The sequence below is a fragment of the Leuresthes tenuis genome, unplaced genomic scaffold (assembly GCF_036924035.1).
Source record: "Leuresthes tenuis unplaced genomic scaffold, fLeuTen1.0.hap1 SCAF_2, whole genome shotgun sequence".
Lineage (NCBI taxonomy): Eukaryota > Metazoa > Chordata > Actinopteri > Atheriniformes > Atherinopsidae > Leuresthes > Leuresthes tenuis.
In genome coordinates, this window is record NW_027325356.1 from 4,277,501 (window position 1) to 4,294,861 (window position 17,361).

At 45.1% G+C, this 17,361-nt stretch overlaps 1 protein-coding gene across 1 annotated transcript in view; it reads left to right on the forward strand.

Annotated features, from left to right (window-relative positions):
- The first annotated feature begins 487 nt into the window (after positions 1 to 487).
- iqgap1 (IQ motif containing GTPase activating protein 1) overlaps positions 488 to 17,361 on the forward strand; it is a 54,638-nt gene continuing 37,764 nt past the window's right edge. The window contains exons 1-2 of the mRNA XM_072379935.1: positions 488 to 773; positions 1,766 to 1,868. Of these exons, the coding sequence (XP_072236036.1) occupies positions 728 to 773; positions 1,766 to 1,868 (149 nt within the window). The 5' untranslated portion in view covers positions 488 to 727. The remainder of the gene's footprint in view (positions 774 to 1,765; positions 1,869 to 17,361) is intronic.

Below are 17,361 nucleotides of genomic sequence, written 5' to 3' on the forward strand. Positions count from 1 at the left end.
ATGGTGATGAGGCAAAAAAGTTTCTGTTCAAAGTTCAAAGTAAGGAGCAACTGACTGCATTATGGCAACAACATGACGTTTTATGTCCTTTGCACCCCGCACACTGCTGTTATTTCAGCGCACAACTCTGCACTTAGAAATGCAGCTGGGGCTAAAAGCTGCTTATTGGCTGATTCTTGTTGTTAATAATTTCAATTTGGTGCAAGATGGGAAATAATCTCAAATAAATCTAGTTATGGTCTTGCAAATAGTGTTTTAGTCTGTGGCTTAAAACTCAGTGAGAGTGTCTTCAGATGTCTATTAAAGGTGTATTTTCAGTTTTTTCTTAAAGTTATGGCGTTAGTTATAATCTCAGACGGCCCCTGGTGGTCCACGGACCTCAGGATGGAGCCCTCTGAGGCGTCCTCCCCGCAGTGAACAGCAGGGGGCGCTGCGGCCGCAGGCCGACCGCCTGGAGGCTGCTCTGCGTTTCCTGAAACGCATACTTCAGGATTTCTGAACACACCCAGTGACATCAGTGAGGTTTGAAGAAGAAGAAAAAGTCTCCGCTCAAACTGTGCAGAGAAGGAGAAGAGGGCCGAGAGGTCCTTCCTGTGTTTCTGTCGGTGTTTTGCGTGTTTTAGGGTCCGTGGGGTTTGGAAACTGGACTCTCCGGACTGTGCGTAAACTTTTGATCTACTGAAGCGAACCGTGGAGCGCAGAGAGAGCGCTTTCTCAGCAGAGGAGGATGTCAGCTTCAGACGAGACAGACGGGCTCCGGCCGAGATATGGCTGTAAGTTGACTTTTTCCTGCCCACCTTGGGATGCCAGGCGGGAGGATTCCCCTCTCAGCTCGGCTCCGGGTCGCAGTCCCCCTCCTGTTCATGCAAACTCCCTTAAAACTTGTGAAAAGTTCGTTTGATCGGAATGCTCAGTGAGGCAGGTCGGGTTTTTACCTCTGACAGCATGCTTACAGCTTAATTATGACTTCCGCGTTTTTACTATGAAGCAGAGTGATCTGGGAGGGAGGCCCGCTTCTTACCACACTGCAACACTCACATTAAGGATTTTAGGGTTATTAAAACAGATTAATCTGCAGTTAATCATTTTGTTAAGTCAGAATCTAACAACCGCCGCCCACGAATCATCTCCAGACCTCTGGAGGCAAAGTTTGGAAAGAAAAATTGATTTAAAACTTTCTCCTTTGACCTTCATCCAGCACATATTGTTGTAATATTCGACCCATCCGCGGTGAAGCTGGAGCCCTTTGGGGCTCGTGTGCTCCATATCACGTTTGACCTGCTCTGGAGGTTTCCTCTGGTCCCTCACAGGCTTCACTTTCCCACCTCAGATGTGACAGAGGGGTTAAAAGCGTCTTCCTTGTATTGGGCCCCTCCCGTCCCCATCCCCCCGCTCCATATTTTGGGAAAGAAAAAGCTGCTTTGGGGAGTTTGGCCACAGCTCGTGTCTGGTGGGAATCGCCTCATACTGTACCTACCGTGTCCTCAGAGTGCGAATAAGCTCTGACAGTCACCGCTAACCCTCAGGTGGATGCAGGACATGTTTTAACTGGCAGATGACTAATAAATGAGGCAGTTTTTTCCAAGGCACTGCTGTTTGTGGAGATGTGGCGAGCCTGAGCAGTTGGATGGAAACGATGTCCTGGTGGTGCAGCGGCAACACGACCCTCTGTGTATAAATCCGCCCAAACTGAACCACAACAAGCATTCATCAGACACCCTTTTGGGCTTTTTAAATCGGTGATTTTGCATGTGTCTGCCCCCAGCTGTCCTGGACGGCATGGAGCGGCTCACGGCGGAGGAGATGGACGAGCGGCGCCAGCAGAACATGGCCTACGAGTACCTGTGTCACCTGGAGGAAGCTAAAAGGTAAGCGTCAGCTCAGGTGCAAGCTGGCTGTCACACAGCTCGATAATGTCTCTGATCTCAGTGCTGGGATGGTTTACTTTCAGTCTAAATATGGAAAAGATGGCTGTCATAGATCCCTAAAACTCGTCCTCATCTTGCTTCTTCTGTCCTGCCATCATCCCAGAACAAATGCAGAACTCCTTGGCATGATTTCAGAGGGAGAAAAGAGGAAAGTGGAGTGGGTTTTTGGTTGTAAAAACCTCTGATTGTCAAAGTTGTTGCTGATGTTGTAACTGAGCAGATATTAGAACTTCAAACTTGGTCGAAAGTCTAATCGCTGCGGACCTGTTTGGGGTTTATGAATCTGACCAGTTCTTCCCTGATTGGATCGATATTTTCACCATATTGATCAAACTCGATGGAAGACTCGATGGAACCGTGCTCTTGGTCGTTGCCATCATGAAATTCAGCACAGCCTCTGTGACTTTACTGTAATTTGCTGCAGCAGGACTCATAAAACGAGACTCCAGCGAGGTCCTGGAGGTATGTTCAGATTCTAAATGTGAGAAACATAAAGCACTCGTATCTAATTTGAACTTGACATCTGTTAAAGTTCCCCTGATAAGAGGCATCTCTCTCACATTCACAGCCTCATGCAGCTCAGTGACGTGGAAACGTGTGCAGCCGGGCTTAAATTACCGTTCTGATGAAAGAAAAGACCAGATTTCTTCCTCTTAACGCTGTCACACTCGCACTGCTTTTCTTTTATCAGCTGAAGGTGTCTGTGTCACGTCTGAATGAGCTCTGCTGCTTTTGGCTGCAGATTTCCAGGCTGGGAGTGTGAACCACCACTTTGAACACAGATAGCTGCACGCTGCAGCCACAAGATCTGCTCCTCAGCCCTGTTCAGACTTTCCTTCTCCTTTATTCGATGCTGTGTTTAGTGTCGTGCTCCTGCTCACGTGCACGTGCACGTGCACGCCCAGGGGCAGGACCGATAACACTGGAGACTGTGTCTTGGAAGTGAAAGCTAATATCTTTCTTTTCATTGAGAACTAGCTTAATTTCTGCTGCTTGGTTGCAATGTCACCACGGTAGCAAGAGAATTCAGAGAAATACTTTTGTGTTGTACCTTACTGGATGTGGCTGTCTGCATCACGCTTTCCATGTCCGCGTGAAACAATAAGACGCATTAACACAAAGGTGACCGCCGTCTGAATGGCTTTTGCTGCAACAGATGAATGAAGCTGTTCATTTCCAGGCATCCCATGTCTGAAAAGGGCTGCGGGGCAGTGAAGCTCAACAGCATTTAGTAGTGACTGTAAAAGAGCAATAACTGCTTGCATCTGATTTATCTCAATCGTAACTTTGCCATTTATAATCCAGGTTTATGTTCACCAGCAAAGCGAATCTGAAGCTTAAAAATGAGTGAGTTATGTCGCTGTTGGCCTGACGACTCGAGGTGGAAAAAACAACAGCTGTGGTGGATATCCACAAGAGGAAAATGAAGAATTCCTCCCTTCTGTGGGGATATCTGGGGTGTTATGTCATATCTGTGAAGATGCCATGCAGTTTGTCTGCCGGCTCAGACTGGAAACAGCCGGTGAGGCCAGCTAGTTTAATCCTAACCGGCTCAGATGTGATTCGCTCTTCTTCAGAACGAGTCCAGTGAAAGTATGTGGAAGTTGTGTTCTTTATTTATAGGGTTTCAGTCGTAATCCATTTCAAATGTGGCTCCTTTTGTTGCAGCATTTTCAATCTTTTGTTGAGGATTTACCTCAAAAAGCAGCTTTAAAAGAAACTCATAGATGCTCATAGATGGGACCAATAACACCAGAAGAGGAAGAATGAGGTCAAACAAACGCGCCTTTACTAAAGGTTGATTACTTTAGCGTCTGAGAGACTTTTTGTACAAGCCAGTGTCTTGATGAGATGGATAAAGATGAGCAGTTTTATATTGTCTCTGGTTTGTTTTCGCAGCTTGAGTCTAACTCGCAGTATTAACCCGTTTCTGATCTCTGTTAAGATCTCTGGAGAAGAGACGCCGAGCAGCAGCGTGTTCGATGTTTAACGGCCACCGAATCCTCACTTTGGGCCAGTTCTGCGGTGAAATGGATGAAGACGTAGGTGGCCTGGTGTTAATGATTGCTGGTGGTTGCCTGAGTGCGCAGGCAGGCAGCCGTGCACGTTTGCCTGAGCGCGCACGCAGGCAGCCGTGCACGTTTGCCTGAGCGTGCACGCAGGCGTGCACGTTTGCTTTCGGTAACCTCTGGACTCGAGCAGGTCGCGGGCTCGCAGATTCAAAAGAGGAAGAATCGTGCGAGACAGGAAGTGACTCAGTCCCTGTTGATTTTAGTATTTCCCACTTGTTGCCACAGAAACCCACAGTTGCCATAGCGACAGGTTCCGGTGCGAGTGGGGTGTGTGCGCTGCTGCAATGCCGTGAGCTCTGATTATCTGAGAGAAAAAAGCTGAGTGATCGTATGACTGTGAATGTCTTTAAGTAACTTTGAGATAATATGTCCGAACTTTCTGTTCATGATGAGAACAGAAAAGGCCAAATCTGTCCTTCAAAGCTGCATTTGTCCAGTTTTCTGCCGGAGAGTTGCCTTCAAACACACTGTATAACTGTAGGTTTTCGCCCCGGTTCTTCATCTGTGCAGCTTGGCTTTTCCTTTTCGACAGCCGCTGATGTGGAGCAGTGTTGTGACAGCATTTCCCTCAGGAAATCAGCTGAAGGTGGAAGTGTTGAGCGGAAGGTTTTGGGTTTGGACTTTGCAGTCGCTGTTGGCCAGACTGGGTTTGCCACAGCTCAGCGTCGTGTTTTCTCTTCTTTCTTTGCATCAGAATAAAGTTAAACTTGTTGTTGGACTTTGCTGCATTTAGCCAAAGGGGCTGAATTTGTTTTTCAAGCCTTCCTTGAAAAGAATCACATTGATTTGACTCATACACGCGTGACACCTTTTTTATTCGACTCTTAAAGTTCTTTGTTGGAAACTGTAGCTGACAATAAGATCTCAGCATGAAGACAGCATTCTGTGGGACATTGAAGGAGGTTTTTCCAACTCGATGGAATATTTAAACCTTGCACATGCTGTTCAGTCCTCTGATTCCTCTGAGAATGCAAACTTAGCTCATTTCCCATCACTTCTTGTCACAAGTAGCTGCTTCTTCACCACTAATGGTGTTTTTCTGCCTCTGACGAGGCTCATCAACTCGTTACTCAAAGCCAAGTGGAAGCTGGTCACATGGTAACAAAAATCATGACATAAGCTTCTATATTAAAGTCTTGAGCCCCTCGTTTCTTAATCTATTCCCTGAAAAATGGGGAAATGAGGGCAGCAATCAGTTGAAAGATGCAGATATGTATGGAATTACAATATATAAGGAAAAACAAACGTGAATTATTAATTCCAGCCTGAACCCTCTGAGACGAGCTTTCTGTCATTTCTTTAAGGAGTCTTCAGGAATAGTTCTCCAGGCTTCTTGAAGGACATCCCAAAGCTCTTCTTTGGATGTGGGCTGCCTTTTGTTCCGTTCTCTGTCAGATGATCCCACACTGCTTCAATAATGTTGAGGTCCGGGCTCTGGGGAGGATTCATCCCTCCATATAAGACCTGCTGCCACTGATTTTCAGTCCACTTCTTGTGTCATTTGGCACAGCTCAGCCTTTTCTCCCTGTTTCCCTTCCTTAAGAACGGCTTCTTGACAGCCACCCTTCCATGGAGACCATTTCTGATGAGGCTTGGGCCAACAGTAGATGGATCAGCTGAAGGTCCAGATGCATCTCTCAGGTCCTGTCAGGTCACAGCTGGATTTTTTCCTCTTTCTTAAGGACATCACTTTCAGATCCTGTTCATCTGCTGTAGATAGTTTTTTAGGCCTGACACTTCTTCTTTTGTCCTCCACTTGTCCAGTTTTCTTCATTTTTTTTAAATTCCACCTGCACACCATGCTTCTGTACTTTTTGTACATTAAATATTAATTACTACTCACAGAATGTCCATCAGCTGTCACATTTAAGTCTGTATTTGTAGTGATGTGAGGCCTCCCACTGTGCCTGTAGCAGAGGCCTTCCACAGAAAGTAATGGAGGCTTGTAACTTTTGGATGTGAGAGATGAACGGGAGCGCTGTGCATTGCTTTGCAGGACGAGATTTCACTTCTTTGGATTGTTAATAGTGAGACAATGTGAGCGCTCTGTCGAATCTATATTTATATGCTTTGGCAGCACTGAGTCTGAAAAAGGTTCGGGACAAGGACCGGACTGAAAATAAGTGAAACCGCAGCCAATGTCCGAAGAGTAGAAGGAAGTCTGGCTGCTTGGAAGCAAAAGATGAGGACATGATGGCTGGATCAGGACTGTAGCTGCACCACATGTTGGATTTATATGTACTTGATGCAAATGTTTTGTACTGGCCTCATCATAATTGGACCATGTTCTGCTAAGTTAAGCATTCCTTCCCTTGTCTCTCCTAACATCTGCTGCCTTCTCTCCTACTTTCCATCTTTGCATATTTTGTATTTAAAGCAGCTGAATTTCCAACCACAGAATGAATCTGACATAACGAATGAGAATATATTTTACATTTTGTGTTGCCACGGCACCATCGTACCGATCAGCTAATCCTGCCTTTGTCCTGCATCTTTTCTGCAATAAGTGGGTATGAAGCAGGAATATTATGCATGAAATATCTGAGCCTTTGTAACCTCTTTAAAAACTTTATTTTTTTAAATATTTAGATGAATTTTCCTTCTGGAAATGAGGTTTCCGACAGAATGAATGCTGCCAGCTGATTGAGGATTTGTCTCCAACTGAACCACCATCCTCCAGTATTTGCCTCCTGCTGCTTTTCTTGTGCTGTGATTGGCTGACTGAGCTCTCGCACTGTTTCCAGCAGGTGTCTGAGTCTCTGTGTCAGGCAGAGTTTCAGGTGGACCGAAGGCTGGGAGATTGAGTTGATGTATGTGGCATGATGGGACGAGTTTCAGGCATGGTGGGAGTGCACGTGGGAGTGCACGTGGGAGTGCACAGCAGGGTGTGAGTGAACCTGTGGGGATGGCTGCAGGAAGGCCTGTTTCTGCCATCAGGTGTGTGTTTGAGTATCGACGTGGACTTCAGCTCCTCTAACCACAGCAGAGACATGCAAACGTTGTGTTATCGCTCTTATTTTCATGCGCCCATCGTATGAACAGCAACAGTGTGATGCTCGTGCGCCCCGGTGTGCTCTTTATCACTTTATTTGAATGCTCATCTCTGCTGGCTTTAGGAGAAGTGGGAGAAACTGAGAGCGAGCAGTAAGTCGCTGAGGCCAATTAGCTGGATAAATCAAACGCTTTTCATGGTAGAAACTGTTAAAAAAAGGCTGAATAAATCTCTTTGTTGTCCAAAGGGACCTCTTCAGTTTGCGTGTTTATATCTAATGACGATCCCAAAGCTAGAAGAATTCCTTCATTCATATCGGTGATATAAAAGTGGAACAAATTCACTGATTTGTAAGAGGCTGAAAGCGGCTTTTGTTCAAAGAAATAAATGACAAAAAGCAACACATTTATTCTCATGAATCTCCCTCAACCAGCTCAACTGCTCTGTTTCTGAAGCTTTCTGTCTTTACCTTCTTCTTGCTTTCGCTCCCTGAGCCTTCCTGGGAATGCAGTCGGACATGTTTTCAGTAGAGTGTTTATTGATCCACGCAGTGCAAACTGAACCCCCCCCCTCCCCAGCACGGTGTCAGCTAGTTTCATTTTTGAGTCATGGATGATGACAAGTGGCATCCACTGCTATTTAAAGCCAGGATAGCGTGACTGCAGTTCAGTTCCACCCCTGTCAAATTCTGCTTCTGTCTGGTTTCCTGTCGACCTTTGCAGCAGTTTATGCAGTTTATGAATCACTCGTTCAGCAGATCTTTGCAGTGGATCACCCTGTTGTTTTCGGATGTACCTGAAAAGTTACGATTCCACAGGTCCTCCCAGATCCTGCAGCAGGACGACGTCAGAGTGAAAGGGGAAGAGGAAGGTATGATTACTCATTGTGAGAGGAGACGAGGATCCGTCTGATTGTACATCCCCAGAAGAGCAACACAATGCAATACATTTTCTTGATTTATTCAACAAAAACTAAGAAGAAAAAAGCAGGGTGTGGAAAACTAAGTGAACCCCTGATCCAGCAGCTTCAGCAGCAGTGATGGTTTCCTGTGTGACGTTATCAGTCTCTCTCATGGTTCTGGAGGAATCTCGGCCACTCTTCTGTCCAGCGCTGCTTCAGCTCATTGAGGTTTGCAGCATTGGTTTCTGCACAGCTCTCTTAAGGTCCCACCACAGCATTTCAGTCAGGCTGAGGTCTGGACTCTGACTGGACCATTGCAGCACCTTGATTCTTTTCTTTTTCCCACATTCTGCTGTAGATCTGCTGCTGTCTTTGGGATCTTTGTCCTGCTGATGAGCCAGTTTCAGCCCAGCTTTAGCTGTGGGACAGATGGCCTCACATTTGACTCTAGAATACTTTGGTATCCAGAGGAGTTCATGGTGGACTCAATGACTGCAAGGTGCCCAGGTCCTGTGGCTGCAGAACCAGCCCAGATCATCAGCCCTCCACCACCGTGCTTGACAGCTGGTATGAGGTGTTTGTGCTGATATGCTGTGTTTGGTTTCCTCCAAACGTGCTGCTGTGCATTAGGACCAAACATCTCCACTTTGCTCTGGTCTGTCCAAAGGACATTGTTCCAGAAGTCTTGAGCTTTGTTCAGATGCAGCTTTGCAAACCTAAGCTGTGCTGCCATGTTCTTTTTAGAGAGAAGAGGCTTTCTCCTGCAGCCCTTCCAAACAAGCCATCCTTGTTCAGTCTTTTTCTAACTGTGCTGTCATGACCTTTAACCTTTAACATGCTAACTGAGGCCTGTAGAGTCTGAGATGTAGCTCTGGGCTTTTTCACCTTGGGGTGAACTTGCTGGGACGTCCACTCCTGGGAAGATTGACAGCTGTCCTGAATGTTTTCCACTTGTGAATAATCTTTCTCTCTGTAGAATGATGGACTCCAGATAGTTTGGAAATGGCCTTATAACCCTTCCCAGACTGATGGGCAGCAACAGTTGCTTCTCTAAGATCATTGCTGGTGTCTTTCCTCCTTGGCATCGTGTTAAAACACACCTGAATGCTGCTGAACTTCTGCTTTTATCTGTAGCTGTTCTTTAAATAAATGATGACACAGTATATATTGTGTTGTTCCTCTGAGGTCATTTTGAGAACCGGTAAGTACCAGAAGATGGTGATGATGAGGGAGTACTTTCTTTTTCATATGAGTAGAGGCCGATTATAAAACTGACCTTACGGCTGATATTTCAGGTTCACTCACATTCAGTTTCTGATGCTGGGAAGTTGATATTTGAAATAAATGGAGCGACTGACTTCGTTGGTCTTGTTTCTAACCTGCTGGTTGTACTGAATCAACTTCTGTCGGCTCAGCAGTTAACATCCGGTGGGTCAGACCGGTAAAGGCACTATAAACACCGTGAAGTGGAGGTCAAATGTGCGGATTGACCTGTTTTTATTTGGCTCATTTTTTAGAAGTTCACTCAAACTTGCTTGTGTTGTGCTTTTAACTTCTCTGTCACGCCCACAGCAGTAAATATTCCAGATTTCAGACAGTTAGCTGGTGTCGGGGCTGCTGTAGAGGGAGAAATGATGCGTAAACCAGCAGGACTTCCTGTGGATGTCTCAGAGCTGCAGTGTTCCCTTCCCCTTAAGTCCTCAAACATGCTTCATGCACCACATCACATCTGTGATGGTCCTTTAGCTGCCATCTGTGGTTTTCATCTGTTTTTTATGTGTGTCGTTATATTTACCACAGGTTCCTGGAATTAGAACGTGTCTAATGAGTGTTTAGTTGAAGAATTTGAGAAAACAGTTTGAACCTTAGACCCTTCCACCCTGTTGAGCCGCCACATTTCTATCATGGACCAGATGAGACAAAGCAAACACTGGCTTTAGTGGGCCTGTCATGTTGTTTCTGACAACTTAAGTTTGTGAAAGTTGAAGCTTTGTCACTGTATTCGTCTTTAAATTTCCTCCAAACATGAGAGGAGCTTTCTTTGGACTGATCCAGAAGAACCAGGAAGTGCCATTTCTGCACTTAAGGGTCATTGAGTTTGAGGTGCTGCTCAGTTTTGGAGCTAAGAGGAGGATTGAAGCCAAATGTTTTGGGACAGTCCTTCCTTTGGATTACAGATCAATCCTAAAAACGAAGAAGCTCTCTGTGCCCCTCCTTTTGTTGTAAAGGAGCCGTTTGACATGTCTGACGACCTGCAGCAAACTGCTTGCAGTTGTCATAAATGTTACAGCCCACATAATCACTCTAAGGTCATTTATTGTGTCTCACGTCTGAGGTTAATAAAAACAAAATGACAGGCTGCTGAACGTAGTCTTTACCCTTTATTTAACCTTCTTCTCATGAACTTTCCATTACCTACAATAACAAGAAGGGAGAGGTGTGTGTTTTGTGTTTCTGACTGTGACCTTTTTTCTCCTGGCATTAAAGTGTTTTTCATTCATTTCAGACAGAATTATTAGTATTAAATTCCTACCTTCTTGCTGCAGGACAGACGGCTTAATGACCGGAAGCACACATCATCCATTTCCCTGCAGTATTCAACCTCAAACCCGATGGTTCTGTCATGTTCTCAACAAGCAAATACAAGCCTTTAGGTGGATTTATTTGGAGTTATGTCGAAGGGCGTTTGGCTTAATCATTGCACAGTGGTGAAAACTGCTTGTTGATAGGAAGCACAAAGCAGTTTTTCTTGGGACAGGACGGTAAAAACAGTCTTTTGTGCACTTTATCCCCTGGAAATCTGTCAATTTATGAAGATAATTTTGGTTTATATTGGTGAGGGAACAACTGAGTGGTTAAATGTCTCCTTCTCCTCCTTTAATAACATGTATTTGTTTGTGTGTTGGGTCACATGACCGTGCAGTTTGACAGAATTCATATGCTGCCTCTGAAAGATATGCACATGCTTTCACTGAAGGAAAACAACTTTCAACTCTTATGTCAAAGGAACTGTCTCTAAGGAATGATCAGAATTTACTGACACATAGCACAGTGGTGATGTCGTTGGCTGACATCACTGACAGCGAGACAGTTGCACGTCCTGTTTCTGGTCTGAGTGGAAAAAAGTCTTCTCTAATTTGTTTCAACCTCTTTACCGACACAAAGGACATCATTTTCAGTTTCTGAACTAACCAACAACACGTTTGATGCCAGCGAGATGCAGGGAAAGATGAAGAAGTTGTGAGTCAGGCTGTCAGGATTGGGAGTAAAAGGAGCATTTACCAAAGTTTTAATCATCTCTTTGAGCCAAACTCTGACTCATCATTCAGTTACAAGAAAATATCTCCCAGTGCAACACTGGTCTTTCAACATCTACAGTTCACCGTATTGGGAAATTATATTCCCACGGCCGGGACTGTAAACCACTGTTGGAGGTGTGTGACTGTAGAGGTCTTAGTGGGAACTGCATGAGAAAGCATCGTGTCACCATCTAATCATGGGGCAGGACTACGCTGGAAAACCATTTTCACCCAAAACTCCAGGGCTGCACGATTATGACCAAAATCACGATTGTTCTGATCAATATTGAAATCACGATTATTCATCATGTCTGGAAAAAACATGTATTTTTATTGCACCATTTATAAACAATGTGCCGACAATTTTTAGTGAAAAATTAGAATAAATGATAAATAATGCAAAATTAAAACAAAAACCCAATAATTTAACATTTTAATCAGCATTAACTGTATTGGTCGGACACGTCTTTGGCCAAATAAAAAGATATGGCGTCTGTTATTTCTGCGTGTCTTTGGGAGGCAGATGGATCGGGTTCTGCCCGGTGCCGGCTGCTGTAATGGTTCTCTGGGTCGGTGCTGAACAGGGACGGGGATTTTTGTAAATTAACATTAGCTTTGGCCTTCATGCATTCCTCATATTTAGGTTTGGGGTGTTTTTTTCAGGTGGTAGAACAGATTAGTGGTGTTATTCTGCGGGGCAGACACTACTTTTTTACACTACTTGCAAATAACTTGTTCTGGTTTAACGTCACTTGCCCTGAATCCGACACAAGTCCAGATAATGGATGTCGCCCCGTTTCGAGGCTCAAGCTCCTCGCCATCCCCAGATTCTACTGAAATCTTCTCGGCTTTCGACATGACTTGTTCTCATCAGTCTTACTCATAGACTGTCTAACTGTGCGCTTGTTATTCAGGCAGCTTAATGAAGCCTTAACTATGCTGTCGCCCCCTGGTGGTTGGTGGTTAGATGCAGGCAGCAGAGCTGCATTTTGAATGTAAATATCGTTGACAATCAGGTTCATTCAATTGTTGCCACCAAAATCATGATCACTATCAAAATACGATTAATTCTGCAGCCCTACAACACAGGTGCAGAAATATAACCTGAAACTGTATGACACAAGCAGGAAGCCACATTTCAACTCTGTGCAGAAACACAAGCTCCTCTGAGGTGGACAGAAACACAGTGGGCGGATGTTCTGTGGTGATGAGGCCATATTTTTGGGGAAAAAACGTGCGTCCAAAATAAAACTGTTGGGGTAAAACTGTGCTGTTTCATATCATCTTTTGAAAAAGTTACACTTACAGGCTTTAAATTGCTTAAAGTGAGAGTAAAATTCACTCCAGGGCCACACAGATCAGCAGATCAACGCCTTCCCTAATGTTCGGGCTCGTTTTTGTCCTTCAGAGGATTGTTCTGACGCAAGGCGGAGACGCCTACTACAGTGTGGGTTTTCTTATCATCATGTGGCGGTTCAGCATGCACGGTTTGCATCACCACTTTGTTCTTTTGAGAGCCTGCTTTGCTGTTTAACTGCTCCGTTTTTGGATCTCGCCTCAAAGAAAAGCCATTTGTATGAACCGATGACTGTGACAGAAGAAGATAGTTCATCACAGTAAACAGAGGGATTATGTATGCTTTATCTTTTAATCCATCATGAGATGGCTGGTGTTGTCATATCAAATTGAAGATTAAACTCTCCCCTCCGAGCTTCCTGCTGATAGTCACAACATCGTGAAAAGGACTCCAAGAAGTTTCTACTTTGAGCACATCATGCGTACCGTGCAGGATGGCAGATAAGGTGCTTAACTTGAAGGAACAGAAACAAGAAAACTCAAACTTTAACGTATGATTATTTAAAGATCCAGCTTGCTGCCACGCTTCGTGTCTTGTTCCAATTTAAAGCTTAACAGAAGCTCTGTTGTTTCATTCTCACCCTTCACTGCGTGAGCAGCCCAGTTCCTCCTAAAGCCCTGGCTATTTGCCTGTAATTTCCTGTTTTCAAGAGATTTCCAAACACTCTTGTGTATTGCTACTGCTGCATTGAATATGATGTAACACCAGGCCCTGACTTTGTGTTGCTATGAGGGGAACAATGGCTCAAGAATGATGTGTCAAAACCGATGTTTTGTCCTTTCCATCAAACCCAAAATGATGTGACCTGTCCTCGGCTGACTGTAAGCAGCTGAAAGAGTTGTTGAGCTGAAAGGCTCCTGCAAACGAACAAGTTCCGCAACAGTTTTCCACTTTTCTTTCTGCTTTTTGCCCCTCAAAGATACCAAAATGACTGTCTCCATCGTCATTATGACCACACAACAACGCACGAGACAAGCAGTCTGAAAAGATGAGGTTACAAGAAGCTGTTCCTGAATAAAGTCGGGAGGAGTCTGACTAGTGTCAATCACTGCAGCTTCTACAGTTACCGTGGTTACAGTGCACGATCCTATCCTCTGCAACGAGTCTGTGGAGGCAGAGCTGAAGCTCAGCAGAGAGGGAGGGGCTCATATCTGCTTTAATTCTGGGAAATCTCATTTGTGAGAGACTTCTTTTGCTGTTTTACTGACCCCAGTTTTAACTGATGATTCTTAGTAGTTCGAGCAGCAAGGAGTATTTAAAATAAATAAAATGCCACCTGCATTCCTTCTTAGGTCCAAATAAATGACAAACTGCATTTCACCAAACAAATCAAGTCCACGTACGAGCTGTGCTGGAAATATTTAACTGACAGCGAACGTTCTGCACATTTGTGGACTTTGTGGCTTCTTAAATGCATGTAAAGCATTTTCACCTCAGGAACCACGATCAGGAACTGCAGACTTCGGTATGGTTCTCACCCCCCATCTATTTCCAGTACAGGACGTTTGGGTGAAGCGACGGTACGAAGGCAGAATTCGACTCTTAAACGGCCTCGGCGTGGAATTCACTGCTGGAGCCAACAGTGCTGATCATTTCTGTTCTCACAGTGTGTTATTTGCTCCTCTCTTTCAGTCAGCTGTTGGAATTCCACCGTAGATCCTGAAATAACTCGAATAGTTTTTACTGTTTGTAAACACAACATTCCGGTTCAATCAGATGGGGGCAGATGGCGCATCCCAACACCCGCGAATGATACTAAACCTGTTAGTTTGAGCCTTAAAGCAGAACTTGGTAACCTTGCATGTCACACCTCCCTTTCTGCTGTGCTGAGACCCTCCCTTTAAAACCTCCTTCACAGAGAGGAGGCTGTCATGGACATACAGGAAGCGGTCAAAGACTCCCCCTGACTCTCTGCTAGCATTAGCAAACACATTGGAATCCTCAAGAGGAGCCAGAACAACCTGATTTTTATCATCTTATTTTGCTGAAACTGCCATCTTCTGATTTAAATGCATACGATTATGCTCACTTCCCACTTTTTGTTGATCTTTGAGGCTTTTGTTTGCCTTGGCAAGCGCTTGTTTAGCTCGCCAGTCTATGATGTCAGCTTTATGCCTGTCGATACACATTCTACTGGTACAAAGAAAGCCAGTCTTGCAGGTGTTTAGATTCACATGGTTTCACTTTGACAATCGCCCTGAACTTTGGGATTTGCTGAACAGCTAATTGAACGGCGGTTGCTTCCAGAGAAATGAGGCCTGAGTGAAATGAGGCCTGAGTCGCTCATCCTGACAGTAAACAGTTGAATGAGAGGTATCTGGGCTCCATAAAGGCCCTGCGGGAATCGTCCCGCCCAGCTTCCTCTTCCTCTCACCTGTTCTGACCGGGCCACCTTTAAAACCTGAGACCACAAGTTACATTTCCAGTTTGGGTTTCTGTCATTCAGACTTGTGATTGCTATGAAACCTGTCGGTATCTCACCATGATGCCTGACCAAATCTGATAAGCAGGGTGGTTTGCCTGCTTGGGCCTGCTGGGATAAAGGTTTGCTGTTAGCAGGTCACAGCTGGCCAAAGGTCGGAGCTGTTAACGTGAAGAAAATCCCTCGTTTATCTTGAACTGAACTTAATGGAAGTTAATGATCTTTAGCTTCTGTTAAAGCAGACTGAGCTGCAGGTATTGACCTAAAACCAAGCTTTGACACAGAGTTCCTCCTGCTGCCTTAGGCTGTTTTAGTGAGAGGACGAGGTCAGTTGGTGCAGCTGGTGGACAGATTCCTGTGTTGCAACAAAGCATGTAATGGACAACTTGGCTCTCACTCCTTTTTTTTTCGTCTTCTGTCATTTTTGTCCTGGTTTTCTTCCACTGCTTCCCTTGTAAAACAGTGACGTGTTTGTGGAAGGATGGCTTAGACTGAGGATGGGATTTCCTCAGGATCTTTGATTCCCATAACTTCAAAGCTTCTCTTTCAGCCTGAAAACATATAGACTTTTTTTTTTCTTTTTTCTTTTAGCCTTTAATTATCCTCCAGTTCAGCAGCACAATGAAAGAGGTGAGTTATAGTTAGCAGGAACAGAACAGGACGGGGGTGTGTCCGTACCTTGGCATTGTGCTGCTCCCAGATAAGACTCACCACACACGATTAGCCTTTCCAGCTATTCAGTAAGCACACAGCACTTCCCTCTTGTTCTTTTCAGGCTCACATGGATGCACATGCATTTACAAGCCAGGGCCAAGAGCTGATGGCGCATTGTTTAAAAGTACTGACCCCTTTCTGTTTCAGTGCTGTGTTACCATCAGTTGTCCTTCTCTGGATGTCATCTAAAATGAGCACGTGTCTCTGGTCATTGACTGTGTTCGGGTTCGCCTCAGGGAGGTTCCCAGCTTAACGGGTGTGTTGCTTTGCATATGTTGTGGATGTGTGGCGTGCGGCGACTGCTTGGAAGGTGTAGAAACACCCCGGAGCCGAAGAAAAGCAGCACATCCTCAGGTTTTCTGTCTAAAATCAGTCTCAGAAGGAGCAGCAGAAATGCAGCCTGTAGGAAAGCCTTGTGGTGAAATGTTGACTCAGTTATGAAAGGAACAGCTGTCACCACAGGATAGTCTGGCAGGATGTGAGGTCACCTGCAACATTTTTCTTTTTAAGGGCATTTATTAAGAGCGTGACTTCGAGTCATGTTGCTGTTTGTGAAGCAATATTTAGCATCTGGTTCAATTGTGCAGAGTATCAAAAATAAAGTCGACGTAGATGGATGCCTCCAAAAATACGTGCTACTGAGCACAATAGGAATGTGCTCGGTGCTAAAAGCAGAAGCTTTTCAAATCGCTCTCATTGTAGTAGAAAGGCTTCGCTGTGAGCTGCAGGATGACGCACATTAAACACATCGTTCACCGTCATTGTTTCTTCATAGCACCGACCCAAGGTCTCTGAACAATTAAGCCCATTAGGTCTGTTCCTGAGAGGGACAGCAGTGCCTCTGAGATGGACAGCAGTGCCTCTGAGATGTACAGCAGTGCCTCTGAGATGTACAGCAGTGCCTCTGAGATGGACAGCAGTGCCTCTGAGATGGACAGCAGTGCCTCTGAGATGGACAGCAGTGCCTCTGAGATGTACAGCAGTGCCTCTGAGATGGACAGCAGTGCCTCTGAACCGTGCAGTAATGAGGCTTGTGGCCTGTTAGTTTGAGCCTCTCTTATTATCTCTCTTATTAAACATTAACTACTGCAGAAACGTCGCCTGTGGCACAGGGTGAAACCTGGCAAAGAGGAAGGATGTAACTGAAGTTTCTTCCTCTCTGTACCTTCTGCGTCCCAGTATAGCTCCAGTAAAGCTCCAGTATAGCCCCAGTATAGCTCCAGTATAGCTCCAGTATAGCCCCAGTATAGCCCAAGTATAGCCCCAGTATAGCCCCAGTATAGCCCCAGTATAGCCCCAGTATAGCTCCAGTATAGCTCCAGTATAGCTCCAGTAAAGCCCCAGTAAAGCCCCAGTATAGCTCCAGTATAGCTCCAGTATAGCCCCAGTAAAGCCCCAGTATAGCTCCAGTATAGCTCCAGTAAAGCTCCAGTATAGCTCCAGTAAAGCTCCAATAAAGCCCCAGTATAGCTCCAATAAAGCCCCAGTAAAGCTCCAGTAAAGCTCTAGTAAAGCCCCAGTATAGCTCCAGTAAAGCCCCAGTATAGCTCCAGTATAGCTCCAGTAAAGCTCCAGTATAGCTCCAGTAAAGCTCCAATAAAGCCCCAGTATAGCTCCAGTAAAGCCCCAGTAAAGCCCCAGTATAGCCCCAGTATAGCTCCAGTATAGCTCCAGTAT